At 53.2% G+C, this 18,302-nt stretch overlaps 6 protein-coding genes across 6 annotated transcripts; 1 reads left to right on the top strand and 5 right to left on the bottom strand.

The window, feature by feature from the left end:
* Window positions 1-2: 2 nt before the first annotated feature.
* On the bottom strand, window positions 3-1,434 carry Z520_01696 (metacaspase-1A; the record flags this gene model as incomplete). Its single annotated transcript, XM_016772212.1, has 3 exons — window positions 3-28; window positions 87-1,091; window positions 1,143-1,434. 3 exons carry the CDS (start codon window positions 1,432-1,434, stop codon window positions 3-5), a joined length of 1,323 nt encoding a protein of 440 aa, XP_016637351.1.
* Window positions 1,435-3,983: 2,549 nt separating this feature from the next.
* Window positions 3,984-5,817, bottom strand: Z520_01695 (uncharacterized protein; the record flags this gene model as incomplete). The annotated part of the gene is made up of 3 exons (XM_016772211.1): window positions 3,984-5,122; window positions 5,198-5,689; window positions 5,769-5,817. The coding sequence occupies 3 exons, from the start codon at window positions 5,815-5,817 to the stop codon at window positions 3,984-3,986; spliced, it is 1,680 nt and encodes a 559-aa protein (XP_016637350.1).
* Window positions 5,818-6,855: 1,038 nt separating this feature from the next.
* Z520_01694 (uncharacterized protein) lies at window positions 6,856-9,053 on the top strand (the record flags this gene model as incomplete). Its single annotated transcript, XM_016772210.1, has 4 exons — window positions 6,856-7,652; window positions 7,770-8,180; window positions 8,284-8,752; window positions 8,820-9,053. 4 exons carry the CDS (start codon window positions 6,856-6,858, stop codon window positions 9,051-9,053), a joined length of 1,911 nt encoding a protein of 636 aa, XP_016637349.1.
* Window positions 9,054-9,515: 462 nt separating this feature from the next.
* Window positions 9,516-12,053, bottom strand: Z520_01693 (uncharacterized protein; the record flags this gene model as incomplete). Its single annotated transcript, XM_016772209.1, has 6 exons — window positions 9,516-10,338; window positions 10,428-10,729; window positions 10,809-10,848; window positions 10,915-11,038; window positions 11,239-11,784; window positions 11,855-12,053. 6 exons carry the CDS (start codon window positions 12,051-12,053, stop codon window positions 9,516-9,518), a joined length of 2,034 nt encoding a protein of 677 aa, XP_016637348.1.
* Window positions 12,054-13,810: 1,757 nt separating this feature from the next.
* Z520_01692 (uncharacterized protein) lies at window positions 13,811-15,847 on the bottom strand (the record flags this gene model as incomplete). The annotated part of the gene is made up of 7 exons (XM_016772208.1): window positions 13,811-13,952; window positions 14,035-14,126; window positions 14,205-14,309; window positions 14,371-15,186; window positions 15,267-15,558; window positions 15,620-15,690; window positions 15,743-15,847. 7 exons carry the CDS (start codon window positions 15,845-15,847, stop codon window positions 13,811-13,813), a joined length of 1,623 nt encoding a protein of 540 aa, XP_016637347.1.
* Window positions 15,848-16,381: 534 nt separating this feature from the next.
* Window positions 16,382-17,886, bottom strand: Z520_01691 (uncharacterized protein; the record flags this gene model as incomplete). The annotated part of the gene is made up of 2 exons (XM_016772207.1): window positions 16,382-17,254; window positions 17,302-17,886. The coding sequence occupies 2 exons, from the start codon at window positions 17,884-17,886 to the stop codon at window positions 16,382-16,384; spliced, it is 1,458 nt and encodes a 485-aa protein (XP_016637346.1).
* Between the last annotated feature and the right edge of the window lie 416 nt (window positions 17,887-18,302).

The raw sequence follows: 18,302 nt of genomic DNA, 5'->3' as shown, positions 1-18,302 counted from the left end.
GTTTACATCACATAGAGGAGGTCAGTGTCTGCAGAATTTCAAAGTCAGTTAATCATGAAAGGAGAAGATGATTGATGGAGACTCACTGAGTGGGTGTGAACAGCTCAACTGAGGCTTCTGCGTATACTTTGCAGCCAATTCGTCTCGGATGCTGTTCAGCAATTGCACATAGCTCTGGTGGGGATTCTTCTTCAACGCAGTCACAAAAGCCCAGCTCATGGCTCCCGTGGCTTCGCCCCCAATGTTGGCATCCTGGCTAGTCTGCTCATCTTTGCTGCCAGACCACATGATCACATCGGCAGGACTGGTCTTGGTCTGCTTGTTTCGTTCGTAGACGGCATTTCCTGTGGCAGCCCGCTTGAACAGCCCCATCGCTGACGAGGCCATCCCGCTCAAGTCGCCACGAGCATAAGATGAAACAATGGACAAGAGGCCTTGACCGGCTTCCTTGGCCAAGTTGGGTTCTTTGAGCACTCCTTGAGTCGAGTAGATGTACGGGAGATCGAGGGCGGACCCGGAATGGCACGAGTCGAAAATGGCAGTGAGCCGGACGCCAGGCTGGAGTGGTTTGACCATGATACGATGCATTTCGTCGTCCACGATATGTCCTGCCGTCCGGAAATCCACAGGATAGATCACCTCGTCGTAGCCGTCTTCTTCGTCTCCGTCCAGGTCGGGTGTCTGGCCACCGTGACCGCTATAGTGAAAGAACAGCGAGTCATTGGGCCGAGCGTCTTTGACCAGCCAGTGCATGGCTCGGAGTATGTTGGCTTTTGTAGGCTGCGACATTGGGTTCTGTTGATCGTCGGTCAAAATCACCATGTCTTCTCTAGCATAGCCAAAGTTCTGGTTCAAATAGGTGGACATGTTCTTGACATCGTTGATGCATCCTCGGAGTTGACCCCTCTGGCCAAAATAATTGATGCCTATCAGCAGTGCCTTGCGTTTCCCTGTGCAGTTGGAGTATTGGAAGCTATATTCAGGAGGGGCTCCGTGGCCGAACTGTTGTGGTGCCGTAGGAGGTGGAGGAGGGCGGCCATGTTGGTTGCCTTGTGCGTAGGAATTGGCATAAGGCATCCCCGGTCGAGGGCCTGTACAAGGTAAGTAACGATATTTCAACTCAGAACATGAATGGAGCATACCTGGGTAGCCATTTGGCTGGGGAGGAGGAGATCCATACCCGCCATATCCGCCTTGCTGTGGTGGAGGTGGGTTGTTGTAGCCGTAAGGAGCCACCTGTGGTGGAGGTTGACTGAAACCACCAGGAGCTCCATAACCTTGAGCAGGATATGGCTGGGGAGAATGTGCTTGAGGAGGATATCCTTGAGAGTAGCCTTGGGGAGGGTATGGTTGTGGTGAGTGTGATTGAGGAGGGTAGCCATAACCACCGTGCTGTTGCGCACCGTAGCCGCCAGAGCCAGGATAGAAAGACATGGCTGCTGACGAGCTCGATTAGGGAGAAGAGGAGAATGTCAGGTCGCCGTATGAATATCGATGGTGATTGATGAGGATTCGACGAAGGTGAAGAATAGTCGACGATCGAGGAGGAGGTCTTTTGAGGCGGTTTGTAAGACGAATTTGAGGTTCGAGATCGAATTGGGCGGCACCCGGTGTTCGGGGACTCGTTCTTAGTCCATCGAAAAGGTGGAGCGGGGGGGTTGACGTGTGTTCGTATTAGCCGAGTCAAACACGCGAGGGTCACCAGGGTCGACCAAGAGATTACAGAGGAAAAGGACGTTGATGTACCTAGTCAAGCGTGGATGGTGGATGATTGATCAAGACTGCTGAAGGTGGCAGTGTGTGCCTGATGAGCTCGAAGCTTCGATGACGCCGCGCAGCCTGCTTGCCTGCCCTTCCAAAGACGCATTTCACTTTTTCCAAGTTCCTAGCCTTCATCGCCATCACCAACAACACCACCACCACCTCCTCCACCTCCTCCACCAAGGACATGCGCAAACTAGCTGACGAATGTTATGGCTTAGGTCCCTTTCCCTCCTCTGAACCCACCTCACTGCCCTAGTGAGCCATCTCTGCGGCCTCGGTTAGTGGGGATTTGGGCTTCTCGGTCAGTCGTTGGCCAGGGTTCGTTTTCGACGAGTCCAGCCCTCGCCGTCCTCCTTTCCACCCTACCAGTTACATACGGGTAGCATCAGCCACCCGATCGAAAAGGCGGTTCACACACAAAGTGAATGAATTCCTGAAACGGGCCTGCATCCGCCAGAAGCTATCCCTGGCCCCCTGCAGCTAGCAACATCAAATCAACTCGAGTATCTCCAAGACGTTTCAATAGCCCATGATAATATTGCAAGCACCACAGGGATTGTAGTCTGGCGATACGCGATTCCTCGGAACAATCTTCCCTTATTGCTGCGAATAGAGCTGAGACACACTTTGGCCGGTGCACTAGGGCTGCACTTGGTCCCGTTTGTACGATGTCCATGTGTCCATGGAACTGACCTTTCCACATGCCAGGAATGGGGTCACTTGCTCATGGTCGAACAGTGGTCCACGTGGCGTACATCGTTCTTACTGCGAGGCTTGTCCGCAGTCCAGCTCTTCCCTAGATGCTGCATCAGCAAACGCCCTAGGGACAGTCGTTGTCGGCTACTGCTCAAAGCTCTTTTCCTGCATTTAAGATCAGCCCGCCACACGGGTGATCAGTCACACACTTTTCCTTGATTGGCTATATACCTCCAGGGCTGAGGGTATTGAGGTCAGCTTCTATGCAGCTCCCATCAATCATGAAGCTGCTTGCACCCGCAATACGAGCTTCAACCCAATTCAGGCCTTGGCCCGTTTTCATTGACCCTCCGAATAAGGACGGGATAGATGCAGCTCGACTGCATAGGGAAGCTGCAGCCCTCACCGATCATATCCCCGCACCCTTTAGTGTACCCGGTCCAAGGGAACGCCCAATGAAGCGGTGTCTGTTCCGGCACCCTACCAATACCATCTAAACGGGATCTTGTTCGGGCTTTGCCAACTCAAAAAGCCAGAGGAGATGAGGCCATAACTCGAAAAGATCGGCATCCCCGCGATGATCACGAACGCTTAGCCACAGCCTCCAGATGCAAGGTTCAACTTGTGGCTGGTGAGGCTGATGAAAGATGCCAATCGTCTCCAGCACGTGAGGCGCAAGGTTACCTTACTTTGATGTCCCACAAGCAACAGTCCTCCTTGAGGGACAGAGTGTGTCGAAATTAAGGCAAAAGCAATACCCTGTCGTCTCACCAGCCAAGTGGATCAGGAGCAGAGGCTGCCGATACGATCAACGGACAAAAGTACAGGAGACCCCTTATATCGCTTAGTGACGGGGCTTACAGAAGCGAGTAAATTGTTCCGGCGCCTCGCGAGTGGTTCCGGCACCAGGGTGGAAGGTATGTTCCTCTGTACTAAGTACACATCGTGACTCTGAGAATGTTGGCTCCTCGTTCTTTACGTGCTAATACGAGTACATGTTCGACGAGGCTGACATCGAACCTAACGCTCTGCCCGTGATCAGGTCCAGCAAGCCTTTGCGAAGCCTTTTGAAGTAACCACATCAATCACTCGGGTCTGAGATCTTCTCCAAACAATTACCTTCAGCTGAACATGCTGAGTCGTGCTCGGTCGATAGCAGTTACGAGTTGCAGTCTTGCAGCACTTGGTTTTCCTCATTTGCTTCCATTGCGCTGGCAAGGAGCAATACTTGCTGCCGCCTGCACTGAGACAGTCGTAGAGCCGTAGAGCCGGATTTCCATCAGCACAACGGTGCATATCTTGAAAATTGATTCGTGATGGCAATACGTCGTTCCCAGTCATCGAAAGGAGTCGGATATCTGGTGGTATCATGCGTGGACTCCTTTTCATCCTCATAGCTACTCATGTCCATTCGCCGCAGATCCGTATGCATGGGACCAGTCTTGAATGCCCGCTCAGTGTGGTGTCGACGAAACGGTGGACTCGCTTTGTCCAAATGCGGCGGTGTCTAGAGCTTGAATTCTTCACCTTCTCGGCATCCCCCTCCCTCTTCCTCTCAATGCTCGCTGGGCGGCACCAGGTGGCAACCCTCTCGCCGGGGCTTGCGGACCTTGACTCTCCTCGTTTTTGATCGTCTCGTCGACGCTCAGGATCAGGCACGCTGCCTCCACCGCTGCCGAGACGGCATTCAATTTGACCAGGGCGGGTTCCCAAACGAAGGCGTCCATATTATCCCGTACCCCTTCATGATCAAAGTCCACCCCAGCCCAAGTATTTCCTTTTCGGTGTTCCACCCGCAGTCGATTGAGGATATCCGTGGCGTCGAAACCTGCGTTGTCACACAGCTGACGCGGTATGCACTCCAAGGCCTTTGCGAAGGCTTTTACCACTGCCTGTTGCTTGTGAGGCACATTCTTGTCCGCAAATCTGTGCAAGTAACCCGAAATTTCCATCTCGGTGGCACCGCCGCCGGCGACGATGGTATGGTTTTTCAGAGCCCGCTTGACAATCATGATAGCATCGTGCAGCGACCGCTCCACTTCGGCAATGAACTGCTCCGCTCCACCTCTCAGAATCAACGTGCATGTCTTGGCCTCCGGACAGTGACTGAACAGGTTGTACCGCTCACCACCAATTTGGCGCTCTTCGAACAGTCCACACGTCCCCAAATGCGCCGGCAGAATATCGCTGCAGGTGCTCTGTGTGACAGCCCCGGTTGCCTGACATACCCGCTCCAAATCGTCAGAGGCGACACGCCCCGCACAGAAGATATCCCTGTCCGCAAAGTATTGTGTCGCCAGATCACCGATTGGCAACTTCGACAACACCACCTTCGCCCCTGTCTTGTATAGTGCCTCCATCTTGTCATATATGATCTGCCACTCGGCGTCCACTATCGCCTGGTATTCCGATACTTGATCGATCCGAACCTCTGCGTTGTCTTTCTCTGCCTTCAGCTCGAGCTCGACGTTCAAGCATACGATTTTAGGGTTCTTGAAGGACTTGGGCTGTTGTTCAAAACCGGCATAGGAAAAGGTCTTCTTGAAGGCCACCCCATTGACAAAGAGAGAGTCTTCGAGGGCGCCGCCGGTGATTTTCTTAATGCCAATGAGTTTCTCGTTCAGGTCCTCTTGGTCGAGGCTTAGGACTGCGTCGACGACCACTAAACAGTTTCCTCAATGTCAGCGAGTTCCAATGCTGCCGTCTACTGTGGTAGAGGTGGCAGAGCAAAACTTACTCTTGGTGAAGAAACCCGAATTTCGGTGAATGAGTTTACTGCTCATTGCTGTGGCCGCCAATTTTCGGAGTGTTTCTCTCTTATTTGCACCATCGTCCACACTCACGGCGATCTCTTTGATCTTATTAATCGCCATCGCACTGGCCCTCCTCAGTCCCTTGACAATGGTCTGCGTCGAGACTCCTTGCTCAACCAACTCTTTTACTTCCTTCAATATTTCTCCCGCCAGCACAACGACCGAGGTAGTTCCATCGCCCACCTCTGCATCTTGACTCCGCGCTATGTCCGTTAAGATTCTGGCGGCCGGGTGCACTATGTCAAGTAGGCGCATCACAGTCGCACCATCATTTGTGATTGTTTGTTTGCCGTTGGCATCGACGAGGAGTAGGTCGCCACCGTAAGGGCCGAGGGTGCTTTTGATCGTATTTTGCACGGCGAGACAGGCATTTATGTTGGAAATCACCTGGGGCTTGCCTTGAGAAGCGTCGGTGCCTGGATGCCACAAGTGGTGTGAGTAAACGCACGGAACAAATGATGTAGAGGGTTAGTGTTTGGCGAGGGGCTTTCTGACCTTCCTTGAGCACGATGATCGTGGGCGTCTGTCCGCCGAAGGCTGCCATCTTAGATCTCACACCTATCTGGAGGGAGTTTCACAATATATTATTGAACACGTCCCACTAGATGTTTTCCGGGGGGAACTTTTTGAATTTCACGATTGACGGAGCATTGGAACCAGATGTGCACTTTCTACGGTGAGAATTTGTAAGAAGTACCGAAGCCCTAGCCTGACACGTGCCTGGCACGTGCCTGGCCACCTTTTTGCGCCTCCTTCTCGCCTCGCTGCTTCATTTGACGTCTCCGCTCATTCCCCTATTTTTACGCGTACTTTCTCAACAGCCACTCTGAACTCGCATGTTCCTGTCATCGTTAGAGCATTTCAACTATGAGCAGCCTCAGAATGGCTCGCTCCAAGATCCGCATCGACCTTTGTGAGCTTTGCAGACTTCGAGCTGGGCTTCCAAGCAGTGGCGCAGCACGTGGTTGCACCCACGTCTCCTCGTATCGTCTATCCCAACCGAAACCTTGATTTTATCGAGAGGATCCAGGCGGCTCGAGCATGAAGGGGAATGAAAAGCTTGTCTCAACGACCTTGAGATGATCATGCTTGAGGGGACGGCGAGCTTCCGCTCAAAAAGGGGACGCATACATCACCCTCAAGTTGTGGCTTGCATGTGGCGGCACTAGGCAAGCTGGCTTGAAGTTGTGTGGTCCCAAAAGGTCAAGGGCCTCTTGCAGTGGCTGAAGCCGACCGTTTATGTGGTATCTCCTTCGGCATTCCATTTCCACACTGGTATCATATCACCCTGAAAGCGACATGGCTTCAATTTCGGCTTGGCAAAGGACGTCCAGCGGGCGCTCTTGTTTCGATACAGCCAGTCGCAACTACCGCCACTTTATCGGAATTAATGCTGGCGATGTGTGACCGAAGGATGTTGTGCCGTTGTGGACAAACATTAAAGGAATGAACACTCCTTGCTCCTTTTCTAGTTCTTTTCTTTAGCAGGCCTCTCAACATCTTCCATGCACCTCATTATTACCAATCGTTTGTTTCTCCAGCGTATTTTCTCTCCGGTGCTGGCAAACGGCAAGCTATCACCATGCCCATCATGCCGGTCAAAGAGACCGGATTTGTGCAGATGACAGAGCTCAACCAGTCCAATGCGTCGCTACCAAACTCCCGGCAAGACCCATGGATTCCCACAGCTTGGCCATCCGATCCAAAACCATTGGCCAACGATCGAATCAACGAAATCCTACTGGACTTGTACGATGTGGGCCTGTGCCTTATTCCTATCGCCCTCATGGTCAAGATTGGCCTTTGTCTAAAGGCCGAAAGCATGGATGACGAAGACGAAGGCTACTTCATAGACGAAGTTGGTCCGTTGACCACCTATTTAATTCGTTTCAACGGCCAGCTCGCAACGGCCTTCACCATTGTCTTCGTCTTGATCTTCACAACCTTCCTGAAACGATTGGCGTTGTGGAGAGCACAGAAAGGAGAGTATGTGGCGAGGCTGGAGCAGTACCAGGCGAGCATGTCTTTGATCAGCACACTTCGCTCGGTCCTATTTTTACGGGCGTTCGACTCGATCAGCGTCGGTTTGATCATCATGTGGTCCTTTTACTATCTTGGAAGCCAGGCTAGCAAGGAGGAGTTTAAATACCAAGTGTCCGGCCCTCCCTCGAATCATCTTGTCGCATACCGCAGTTTTTCCGCTCCATCAGCATTTCAGAACGCGACGTACACAGGCTACCCACAGTCTTTCTTTGAACATTTGAACCTACAATATGGCGTCTATGTCACATACGGTCAAAAATCTCAGAATAGTGACACGAGTCCTAATCCATCTGACTATACTGGTGCGGCCCTTGTCCCTTTCCCTGAGGGCTACCCGTAAGTCTTACGGCAAATTAATAAGATTACCCTTGATGCCTCTCTATGGCATCTACATGCGCTGGGCTGATTATCTCTTCTGCAATGTAGTTATGTTGCCAGCAACCAGACTTCAAGCTGGACGGACGTATCTAAGTCATCAGAGTACTGGTATGCTTCATTTGCCGGTTGCAACGTTTACCCCTTATGGGATTATGATACCCTAGCCATGGCGTTCGTTGGCGACTACAACTTCGAAACATCCTTTTTACAGGCGGAATGCTCGAATTGGACGCTTCTACATGGATCGCAATTCCCCAATGGCACCACCAAACCGATTGTTCTCGCCATGAACATGAGTGACTCCGCAGCAGTCCACAAGGCGAACAACTATACTAGTCCTCGGACTTTCACCATTTCTGCCCAGCACAATTCGTCTGTGGCCGTGCAAGTCTCTTGCACCATCGTCCAGAAACACGTCGAGCTTGAGGTACATTGCACCGGTGCCAGTTGCGGCACTCGCAGAATGCGAGATTCTCGCCAGCAGCAGTAAGTGGTCCTCATTCACATTGTCGATACAAAGAAGAACCCTGGAAGGATGTTTTGCAATGGGGTATCATGGCCATAGTACATTCTGACAAGTGAATGACAGCCCGTCCGAGAATTCCACACCATTCGATGATGACATCTTTGCCGAGCGGTTCTTTCAGAACCTCGTCTCAATCAATCAACTCACCACCAAAAATGCGATCAGTTGGGGCACGGTGGACGACGCCTTCTTTGACGACTACACTGGCAAACCTCTGCCCACATACGCAGGCATTCTTGAGAACATCAGAAACAACGTCGATGGAGATGGTGACTTTGTCAGCCTAGGGATCACCCAAGTCCTAAACACGTATTATTATACCTCTCAACTCAAAAGATCCAACCCGGTCTATTTCCCCTTAAATTCCACCGACATAGACTCCGTCAGAGCCGACCCTGACTTCGCAATCACCCCCATGAGGGGTGCCGAATACAACCCCAGATACGCTACGAACAAGGCTTGGATTGCTGTTGATTGCGTGTCCCAAGCAGTCTTATTTGGAGCAGCCATGGCCGCGTTCTGGCTGCGCAAGGTACGTTAACATTCTCCCCATTCACAAGGGCGACATGACTGACATGCTCCTGTGGGGGAAACACCAGAACACCATCGCGCCCGATATCTTCGGCTACGTGAGCAGCTTGACGAGGGATAATCCGCATATAGACCTCCCTGACGGGGGCACGACGCTCGGCGGACTGGAGAGAGCGAGACTTCTCAGAAACGTCAAGGTCAGGATTGCCGACGTCTCGCGAGATGGACAGGTCGGCCACGTCGGACTGGTGGCGGAAACACGGCATGCCGACTATCTCAGCCCGCAAAAGGTATACGCTTGAGAGCTTCCACATATTTTATCGACGAAGATGCCCAGGGTCGGGGACAGGGATTTGTGGGAAATTTTTTATGGCAATGGGAGAGCCTTGTTGTCCCCCCCTTTCCTCCATCTAGACTTTTTTCCCACAATGAAGAAACGCGGTCTGGTCCGTCTTTTGCTGCTAGGCAAACGGAGTCACATAATAATAATAACACTACTACTTTGATCCCTAGAATGGGGGCTGTTTGTGAGAATTATCCCATTCCCCTACAAATAAGCGACAAAATGTACGGTTCTCGGATTTTCCCCCCCAATTCCCTAGTACAAAGTCCCAGAAAAGTTCACATCTCTCCTCCTCTTCTCCCTCCTGGTGAGAAAGAAATGGAGGGAATAAGGGATAGCAACTTGAACCGGGCACGGTGAGCCAATTTACCCGACCCCAGCTCTGATCGATCGATCGGATCCCTTCCCCATTTTCTTTTTTTCACTGCTCGAGACCTTCGGGCCTCACCGGCTTAGGCTGGCGCACCTCGAAGACCTCGGGACTGCGCACCGTCGGCATCTCGTGACTCTGCGAGCGGATCGGATCTGGCGGCGGCGGGTAGAAGGGCATGGGGGCGTCGCTTGCCATCGCTTGTCCCCCTGCCGCCGCCGGGTACGCGTACACGCCTTGCTGGTGGTGCTGCTGATGCTGCACGCCGGGGTAATACTGCGTCGGCGGTTGGTGCTGGTGCTGGCCCGGTATGGGTCCCGTCGCTGCGTAGTAATAGTTCGGATAGTCGGGATGCGGGAGCATGGAGGCTGGCTGCGGCGGCGGCGTGCTGTACTGCGACGAGTGCTGCTGGTCGCTGGGCGAGCCAACGCGGCTGGGATCTGAGCCCGGCGATGCCACTGGTGTCGTCGAGTGCTTCTCGTTCATCACGTACTGCGGCTGCAGCGCGGTGGGAGTGAATGGCTGCGCGGCGCCGGGGATGGATGTTGCTGCTGGTGGTGGGACGGCCCCTGCTGCTTGATCGGTGGTGGTGGTGTTGTTCTTCTTCTGCTTGTGCCTCCTCACGCAGAGCCACGTCATCGCGAGGGCGAGAACTAGTCCAGCAGCGCCACCGACGGCGCCGCCCACGATCGCTCCGGTGTCGGTCTTCTTGCTCGGTGTGTGGGTCGGCGTTGGCGTTGGCGTCGCTGTCGCGGTGGGCAGGGTGCGCGTCGGCGTGCGCGAGGCGAACACAGCCTTCTCGCCAAAATAAACAGACAGTCGATCGTCGCTCCAGCCCGTCGCGGGAGCGTTGTTGATGGCTCCGCCTTCAGGTCTGCCCTCCCCCACAAATCCGCAACGAAAATGGTCAGTCTAGTTATCGCTGTTTGTCTCTCGAGGCACTTCCTGGGGAGGAAAACTTACGTGCCACCTGCAACTTGCAAGATCGCGGGCGGGACCAAGTACTCCGTGAGATTGGGCAGGTACGGATACCACATGGCGTCGGTGCTGTCATACTGGCCCAGGTTGAGGTTATGTTGGCCCTGGATCGCGGGCACGTCGCAGGCTGTCGTGTTGGTAAAGTTGCCGCCCATGACGATCATTTGCCCTCTCTCAATGACGTTGCAGGTAGTCAAGCCGTGCGGCGAGCCCGGGCCCGGTTGCGTGGGATACCATTTGATCCATTCGAAGGTCGGCATGGTCAAGATGTAGACGTCGTCGAAGCCCTGGCATTCATTCTTAGAAAGGAAAAAACAACACCACGAGGGGTCAGACGAGCGGATATACAGAAATGAGCTGGCTCACTGTGACGTTCTCTCCAAACCCAAATCCGCCGTACAGGTAGCTGGGGACAATGCCAGGTTAGAAATAAGTCCCGATCTAGAACTACCGACCGACGATAATGGCTCACATGTTGTAGGAGGACTGGTCATCCGCCCAGGTAGCACCGCCGCAGAACATGCGACGCATCTCGGGGATGGTCCCAGTGGCTGTCTGGGTGTACCACTTTGCTGTATTCGGAGAAAGAAATGAGCCTCAGGAATCCAGCTAGCTTTTGTTCGGGGGTGTGCAGGAGGGTGTCTCTTTGGTACTTGCCGTCTGAAATGTCGTAGATCATGATCGTGTCCATGGGCACCTTTGTATGCAAATTGGTCAGTCAGCATGTGTATCTTCAAGAGACACAATCTATCTATGTGTGCGGGCGTCGCGAACTCAAGGAAGGCTCGCCGTCCACATACCGGGACCTCAGTCTCATTGCCATACGGGAAGCTCACTCCCCCGAAATACACCAGCAGACCAGACATGGATGCGGGAATGTACACCATGATGCCCTCGGCTCGGCCGACATTGTCGTAGCCGGTGACGTTGGTAAGAGTGTTTTGGTCCATGTCGTAGATGATGAGGTTACTCGTTGCCATGGGTGGCCCCGTCCAGAGCGGGTTGGTCAGGTTGTTGAGATAGCCTCCGTAGTAGAAGCCCATGCCGATGTCACTGCTGGCCACGCCAGCGCCGTACGACACTCGCTGGATGGGAGCGGTCGACCCCAAGTTCGGCAATGACAGATTCCACTGGTTCAAGATGACATCGTAGCCCCAGAGTTGGAATGCCGACGGCGCTGTTGCAAACTCGCCGCCGTACAGCCAGAAGACCTTGTTGACCTCATCTTGCCACAGTGTGCCTCCCGCCACGTCCGGGACCGTCGAGTTCTTGGTCAGATTAGCATACTCGGGCGGCATGTCTTGATAGGACTCGTTCAGGTCGCAATACAGGAGGCCTTCGTCTGTGGGGACCCCTCGTTAGCAACAGATGGACCCTTTGTGACGACAGTGGGAAGGAGAGTTCAGCAGTACTCATTGTGGGGATGGGATTCTGCGAGATGGGATTTGCATATAGCCAGCCACCGTCGATGTATAGCTTCCGATCAATCACCGCAGTCTGGTGGCCATACCTCCTGCAGAAGTTCCTGAGCGGGTCTGCCAGAGCCTGGGCCACCGTCTGTGCCGTCAACATTGCCAGCAGCAGAAGCAGAGAGTAAGCCAGCGTCGCCATCAGGGGAGCGATGTTCAGCACGCAGACCCCTTCAGATTGCAGGATTGAACGTGATCTTGTCGTGCCTTTGGACCGCTGTATGGGGGAGGAGATTGAGGAGAGCGACGTTGAGTGAGGGGCTATGAGCTCTGGATGCTGGAGACTACACTTGGCCTGGAGCTAGATCAAGGGCCCAAAAATCACTTTCGTTCGCTCGTCCTAGCGAGTTCTATACGAGACTGACGCGAGATGGCGAGGCTGGCATCGATCCAAGTCCTTTGGCGGCAACCTGCAGCAGCAGCTTCATGCTGGAGGACTAATTCAGAGTGGGGTGACCATTTTCCAAGCCATAACCCGGATCTTTTGAAGCAATACGAGAGTAGGGCTTCTCTGCTCGTTCTCGTAAAAACCAAGCGGTGAAAGGGCCCAAGGCCTACCTGGTTACACGGGCCGCTGGCTGTTGTTTTTCCTTTTGCCACCCGGCTGGTCCAGCAGTCTCCCTCAGCCTTATTGCTGCCAAAAGATTGGATACCCACAACGTCTGGTGGTGCCGCCTGTGTCTCCGGACATGGACAGGGGCCTGTACGACGTTGAGCCCTGCATAGTCGTAAGAGAGACTCGGGATATCAGTAGAAATAGGGCAAATCGCCGGGCACTCGCAAGGTGGTGAGCGAGACCCGCTGGTGAAGCTTGCGAGGATATGCCCGACGCGTGATGACCACCTGGCATCTGGCATCTGGCATCTGGAACGTGCAAAAGGAGGCTGATACCCGATTCTCATCACTTGGACAGGCTCATGAAGATGGACTCTGCTGGCTGTTAGGAAGTGATAAGCGGCTGAAGCGTTCGAAACTACTGGTGGTGTTGACTTCTGGTTGAAGGCGCCCGTAACGCGTCTCAAGGTCTCGGAAAAGTGATGCCGTCACGTGTTACAGGGGGTCAGCCTTACCGGCTCAATCAGAGTCGAAATTGCGTGGCGGGCGCGCAGGGGAGCCCAGCGACGCTCTCTTGAATTCAAAGCTTCGAGGATAGGCTGGGGATATTTGGATGATGCTCGTAGGCCAAGTTCGCTCCATTTCCCTCTTGTCTAGGGTTTAAAGGAGGAAGACTCGACCTGGCTGAGGCTCAAGTGCATACGAGGGCTAAAGCGTGGCAGATAGCCAGGCAGGGAGGACATGCAGGTCTTGAGCAATATTTGCCAGTGGCCAGGAAAGCCCTGACACAGTACCACGATTGGGCAAAGTGGACCGAAGTATTTAGTGATTTCCCGGAATTCAATGCTGAGGGTGGTACAAAAGAAACAATGCCCTCGGTCGGCCCAGTTTCTGAGCCACCAAGTAATGCTGTCCCCTTGCTTTCAGCTGGTATTCCGAAGCCGACCGTCGATACGAGTCGTGACAAAGAAAAAAGGCGCCCTAGACACAGCTTGTGGAAAACGAGGGGGTTTCGAGACCTTAAGCGAAGAAGGTGCGTTCAGCCCTCGACTGCAGCTTCGAGGTTTCTTACTCGTGGACGAGCACTCCGCAGTCTCACTACCCCGGGTTTGCACTGTGTGTACTCGGTGCTAAGAGCCTTTTTGATTTCTTGTTCTGGGACATTAAAGATGGGGCACCGCAGATTCTCCTAAGTCATGACATGGACCTTTTTCCCTTGTCAGGTACTAAGAAGAGGGCTTTAGGCGGCTTTTTGATCAATACTCGGTACTTGGCGGGCATCTCTCGTGTCTCATCCATTTTTCTGGGACATATGGACGAACATCTCCATCCCATCCACCCAAATCAATACTGCTTTGCAGCGAAATACTCATACCGCCCTGCCAATTTCGCTCTCCATGTGCGTCCCCAGATGATCAACGGCACACAGGTCATAGCCACGGCAATGGCAAGACAGCCTAGCAATACAAACATGTTGTAGACGCCCCTAAATGGTTGTCGTTAGCATTCAATATATGTTTGCGAGCCTCTTTTCAAAAAGGGTGTCCACTGATTCCAAGGGCACTTACATGTTGGTCATCCACGGCGTGATCGCGAAGACGAGAGCGGTGGAAATGATGTTGCGCACAAAGACCACGGATGTCAGGGCGTCGCCGAGGATCTGCAGAGAGAATTCAGTAAGTTGCTGAGGACTTTTTGTCTCCCCCAGCGAAAAGTGCCAGGCGCTTCCTCGACTTACATATTGATAGCAATCCTGACAATATGTCAGGGAGATGTCACCGCAGCCTCCGATTGCAGCGCCGATGAATCCAGCCCCGACAGCGTTGACAGGCCACGCCATTCCCTTCAGGAGACCATGTCAGTTCCACACACATCATTTTCGAATACTCTGGATTTACTCCTACCTTGGAGATGGTCAATCCATACATAAACAATCCGATTGGCATGCAAAAGCCCGGTACCAAGAAAAGCCAAAGTCGGGTTTCGGGTTCGTAGATACCGCCTCGCCGTTTGGCAATTTGCAGAATGAAGTAGTCATTGAGAGGGCCGCCGAAAAGAGAGCCCAGGATGGCACCGATGGCTGGTGGCAAGTTCATGTTGCCGACTCCAATCGGACTGAAGTTGTACGGTGGGAACGGATACAGCGTGGCCTGCGTCACTGCCAGGATCGCCAACATGGCAATACAGAAGCCATACTGCAGCGCCGTGAACATGACCGCGGGAAACGTGACCAAGATGTGGAAGGGTTGGTAGAAGTGCATCCACAGGCTGCGTTGTTCGGTGGTGACTTGCTTGTTGAGCGACCACAGGGAATGACGTTTCCAGTACGAGTTAATGGGGATGGAGGTGTCAATGTCAACGAGACGGCGACGTTCGTTGTTGGCCACGTCGGTGGAGTCAATAGAAATAGAGCCGAGAGCGTTGCCTTTGCTGGTGCTGTGCACCTTGGTGAGGTCGTCCTGCTGTTCGATCGAGGTCGAGATGACAACTTCCCGACCGGTCAACGCCAGCGGAGTGTATTTGGTCTCTTCGAGGAAGAAAATCATAACCAAAGTCACCACGGCCATGAAGATGGTGCAATACCAGAACACCCATCGCCAATCCTGTGAAACGGCGACATACCCAGCGGCGACAGGGCCAAGATAATTTCCAACCGTGACAATGGCGAGGTAGATCCCATTCATGGTGCCACGCTGATGCACGAAGAAGAGGTCCGAGACCTGTTGCAGCAGTGTTAGTGAGGGTGGCCAGCAAGGAATTCCCCATTTTCGGATGCGTCAGAGATCCGCAGGGGACATACAGTGACCTGGAAGATTGCTTCATTCACAGCTCCTGCAAGACCAGAAATGGCATTTGATCCAATCATATCTCCAACAGTAACCATCTTTGCCTGCCACACAGCGGCAGCAAGCATGACCAATGCCGTGGCAATATAGATTGGCCGTCGTCCGATTCGAAGAGCGATGGGCACAAAGATGATGCATCCGACGGACAGAGTCGCCATGTTTGTGGCGTAGCCGTCATTCAGAACAGCATAGCTCATCCCAAGCTCGGTGTTGAAGTCTTGCCAGAGGGGAACTGCGACGCAAAGGCTGGAGAGTAGAGGGATCAGTTTCAACAAAACGTGGTATTGCTAGGTCTAGCGAAACTTACATCGCAAACACCATCAATGCATAGAAGCATAAAATGGTCATATGCAAAGACTTGCGAAATGCGGACCAGTTCTGTTGCAGCTGTGAGAAAGTATTCTACCACCACACGCACACATACACTTACCAGCGGCTGATTGGGATCCGCATTTGGCTGAGGTGCCAGCAGGATCTTCTGTCCTGTCCTGTCCTCGATCCTCTGCGTTCCCGGCGGTAGTCTTTCGTAAGTCATTCTGTCGGTATTAGAGGTAGCCCGGGATGGTCGATGAGACGTTTCAATGGAAGCGCGACAATGCCGACGACCTTGTGGGAAGGCGAGGGTCTACCCTTTAGTAGACCTCGTAGACCTCTCGGATAGCCATCCATGATGGAAAAGACCCTTATCAGTTGACCTGCATCTTGGAGCATTGCCACTGCTTCGAAACATTGCCGACTAAGCTCCAGGCAGGTCCAGGTTGCCTCTCTCAATATGCGGAGAAGGGCAGATCATCCAGTAGTGCAGCTGATCTCCGTTAGAGTTGACGCTGAAAGCCGACACAATATATCGAATCATATCTCTTTGCGCCGTCTTTTAGTGCGGGCTGCATGCAACGAGGCCAAGACGCCCGGTCAAATTTTGAGCTGGTTGGGACTGCCTTTTTCGGTTGTCTAGATATGGCTTTGTTGATATGTTGATGGTGGAGCGGGAACTGGAGATATGACCGTCGACTGCCTGGACATCGTAAGTATCGACTAGGCATCGTTCTTGAAGGTGTATTGGCGCCCTCTATGTCTCCAGTAACCCAAGGAATCGTTTGAGAGCCCCTTCCGGACTCATCTGGTCGAGCCTCTCCTTGCTGCATCCAAACTCCTCCCTCGGAAACCATTCAGTAACTTCGTCTTCGTGTCCCATTACAATATGTGCGAGAGCCTTTCCAGCGAGCCAGCAATGCACCATGCCATAACCATCCCAGCCCGCAGCCAGCCACTCAGCCCCGATAGCAGGATCACACTCAGCGCGGCCAGACATGAATTCTCGAACTCGATCAACTAGGGGCAACCCATCTCCCGTGAATCCCATAATCCCTGTCCATTTCTTCTCGATCTTTGCACCTGCTCCGTGGGCGAATGCTCTCGATGGGACTGTCTCCAGATGCTCCAGGCATTGCGCACTCAGCTGGCTGTCGTCAGGGTTCCCCAAGTCCTCGTCTTTTTCGGGGCCTCCTTGAAAGAACCCTCCACCGAGATACAGGGAACCATCTTCACCAGGAGATTGCGTGATGTAGTCAAAACCTCTAGCCCACATTGTGCTCCACGATCTTGAAGCACCGATTCGTGGAAACTCGCTAGGCACCGATTGGACCGTCATCTGCCCTCTCAGGGGCCAGAGTTTGCCCTTCAGGAAGGGAAGCAGATGTGCGGCGTACGCGTTTGTGCAGTGGATGACGTGGTTTGTTGATATCGTGCCCCGCGATGTCTGCACTTCGTATGGACGACTTGGGGATTGACTTCGGCGTACTTCGTCTGCAATGGTGTGCGTTTCGAGACTGACCTGGCCACTTGCAAGCAGATTTGATAGTACAGCACCAAGGAACCGATATGGCCATGCTGCTCCTGAAGGACCCTTGATGCATCCATAGGCATTGACAATGCCGAATGTCTTGGACTAGGTGAGCAAAAGAAATCTTCTCGGAGAATTCATGGTACCTTCAGCTCTTCTTCTCCCTCATGCACACTCCATTTCCCACGATGTTCCGGGAAGTCGTCAAGCCACGACTCCAACTTGATCTTCGCTGACTCCCAACTCTCTTTGTCGAAAACAGCGCTTACTCCCTCCACGCGTCGTACCAACCCGACTTTGCCAGCTTCCCCTAGTGCAGTAGCTTCATTGACGAAAGCATCCAAGTGGGCAAGGCGGAATTTCGTAATCTTGATTGCGCTTTCCTTGCCGAGTGTTTCTTTGAGAGCATGATAGTCGGCCCACGGAACGGCTTTGATATGCCCACCATTTCGGCCCGTTGCTCCCGATATCGCTGACCTGGCCTCGAGGATAGTAATTTTCTGTGATGGCCGCAGACGGAGCAGGTGCTGTGCCACGCTTATGCCAGCAATGCCAGAGCCGATAATAACAACATCGGCTTCCTTGGGTAGAGTCTCCGACTGCTGATCAGCAAAAGAATGACGAGGATTTTGCCAGAAGGACTCGGTCGGCTTTTCGACTGGCGTCCCGGGGTCTCGGTTTAGCCTCGTGGCCAGCCTGTGCAAAAGAGAAGGTTCAGTTGGTTCCGCCATATGAGATGTCCGCAGAATCCGGGACGATGTACACTAGACGAGCTGATAAGATAAGTTGATGAAGCACACAGGGTGGCTCGTTTGGAGCTCTTGTAGCCGATCTAGCGGCGAATCTCCCTCGGGCACGAAGTAGCTTTTCGAATAGACAATCTCCCGCTCGCTGTAGCATCCGTTACAGAGATCGTCTCAAGCATCTACCGTATCCGCCTGGATATTCATTCAGGGCTACTGAAGGCCGGCTGACAAATAGCAATCCGAGTCGAGATATGCCCTGGTTTCTGGAGACCACTGCCATATGCGGCCGGAAGAGAAAGTCTGGGGTGTCGACACCAAGTGTGGCGCAAAATTTGATGATTGGAGGGCGCAAAGACGCTTTATTGGTCCCCGGATTTCTACATCTGCTAGAGTCAAAGGCG

Source organism: Fonsecaea multimorphosa (genome assembly GCF_000836435.1).
Source record: "Fonsecaea multimorphosa CBS 102226 unplaced genomic scaffold supercont1.2, whole genome shotgun sequence".
In the NCBI taxonomy this organism is placed as follows: Eukaryota; Fungi; Ascomycota; class Eurotiomycetes; order Chaetothyriales; family Herpotrichiellaceae; genus Fonsecaea; species Fonsecaea multimorphosa.
Note: the sequence above shows the minus strand (reverse complement) of the source record. Positions and strands in the feature narration are given on the sequence as shown.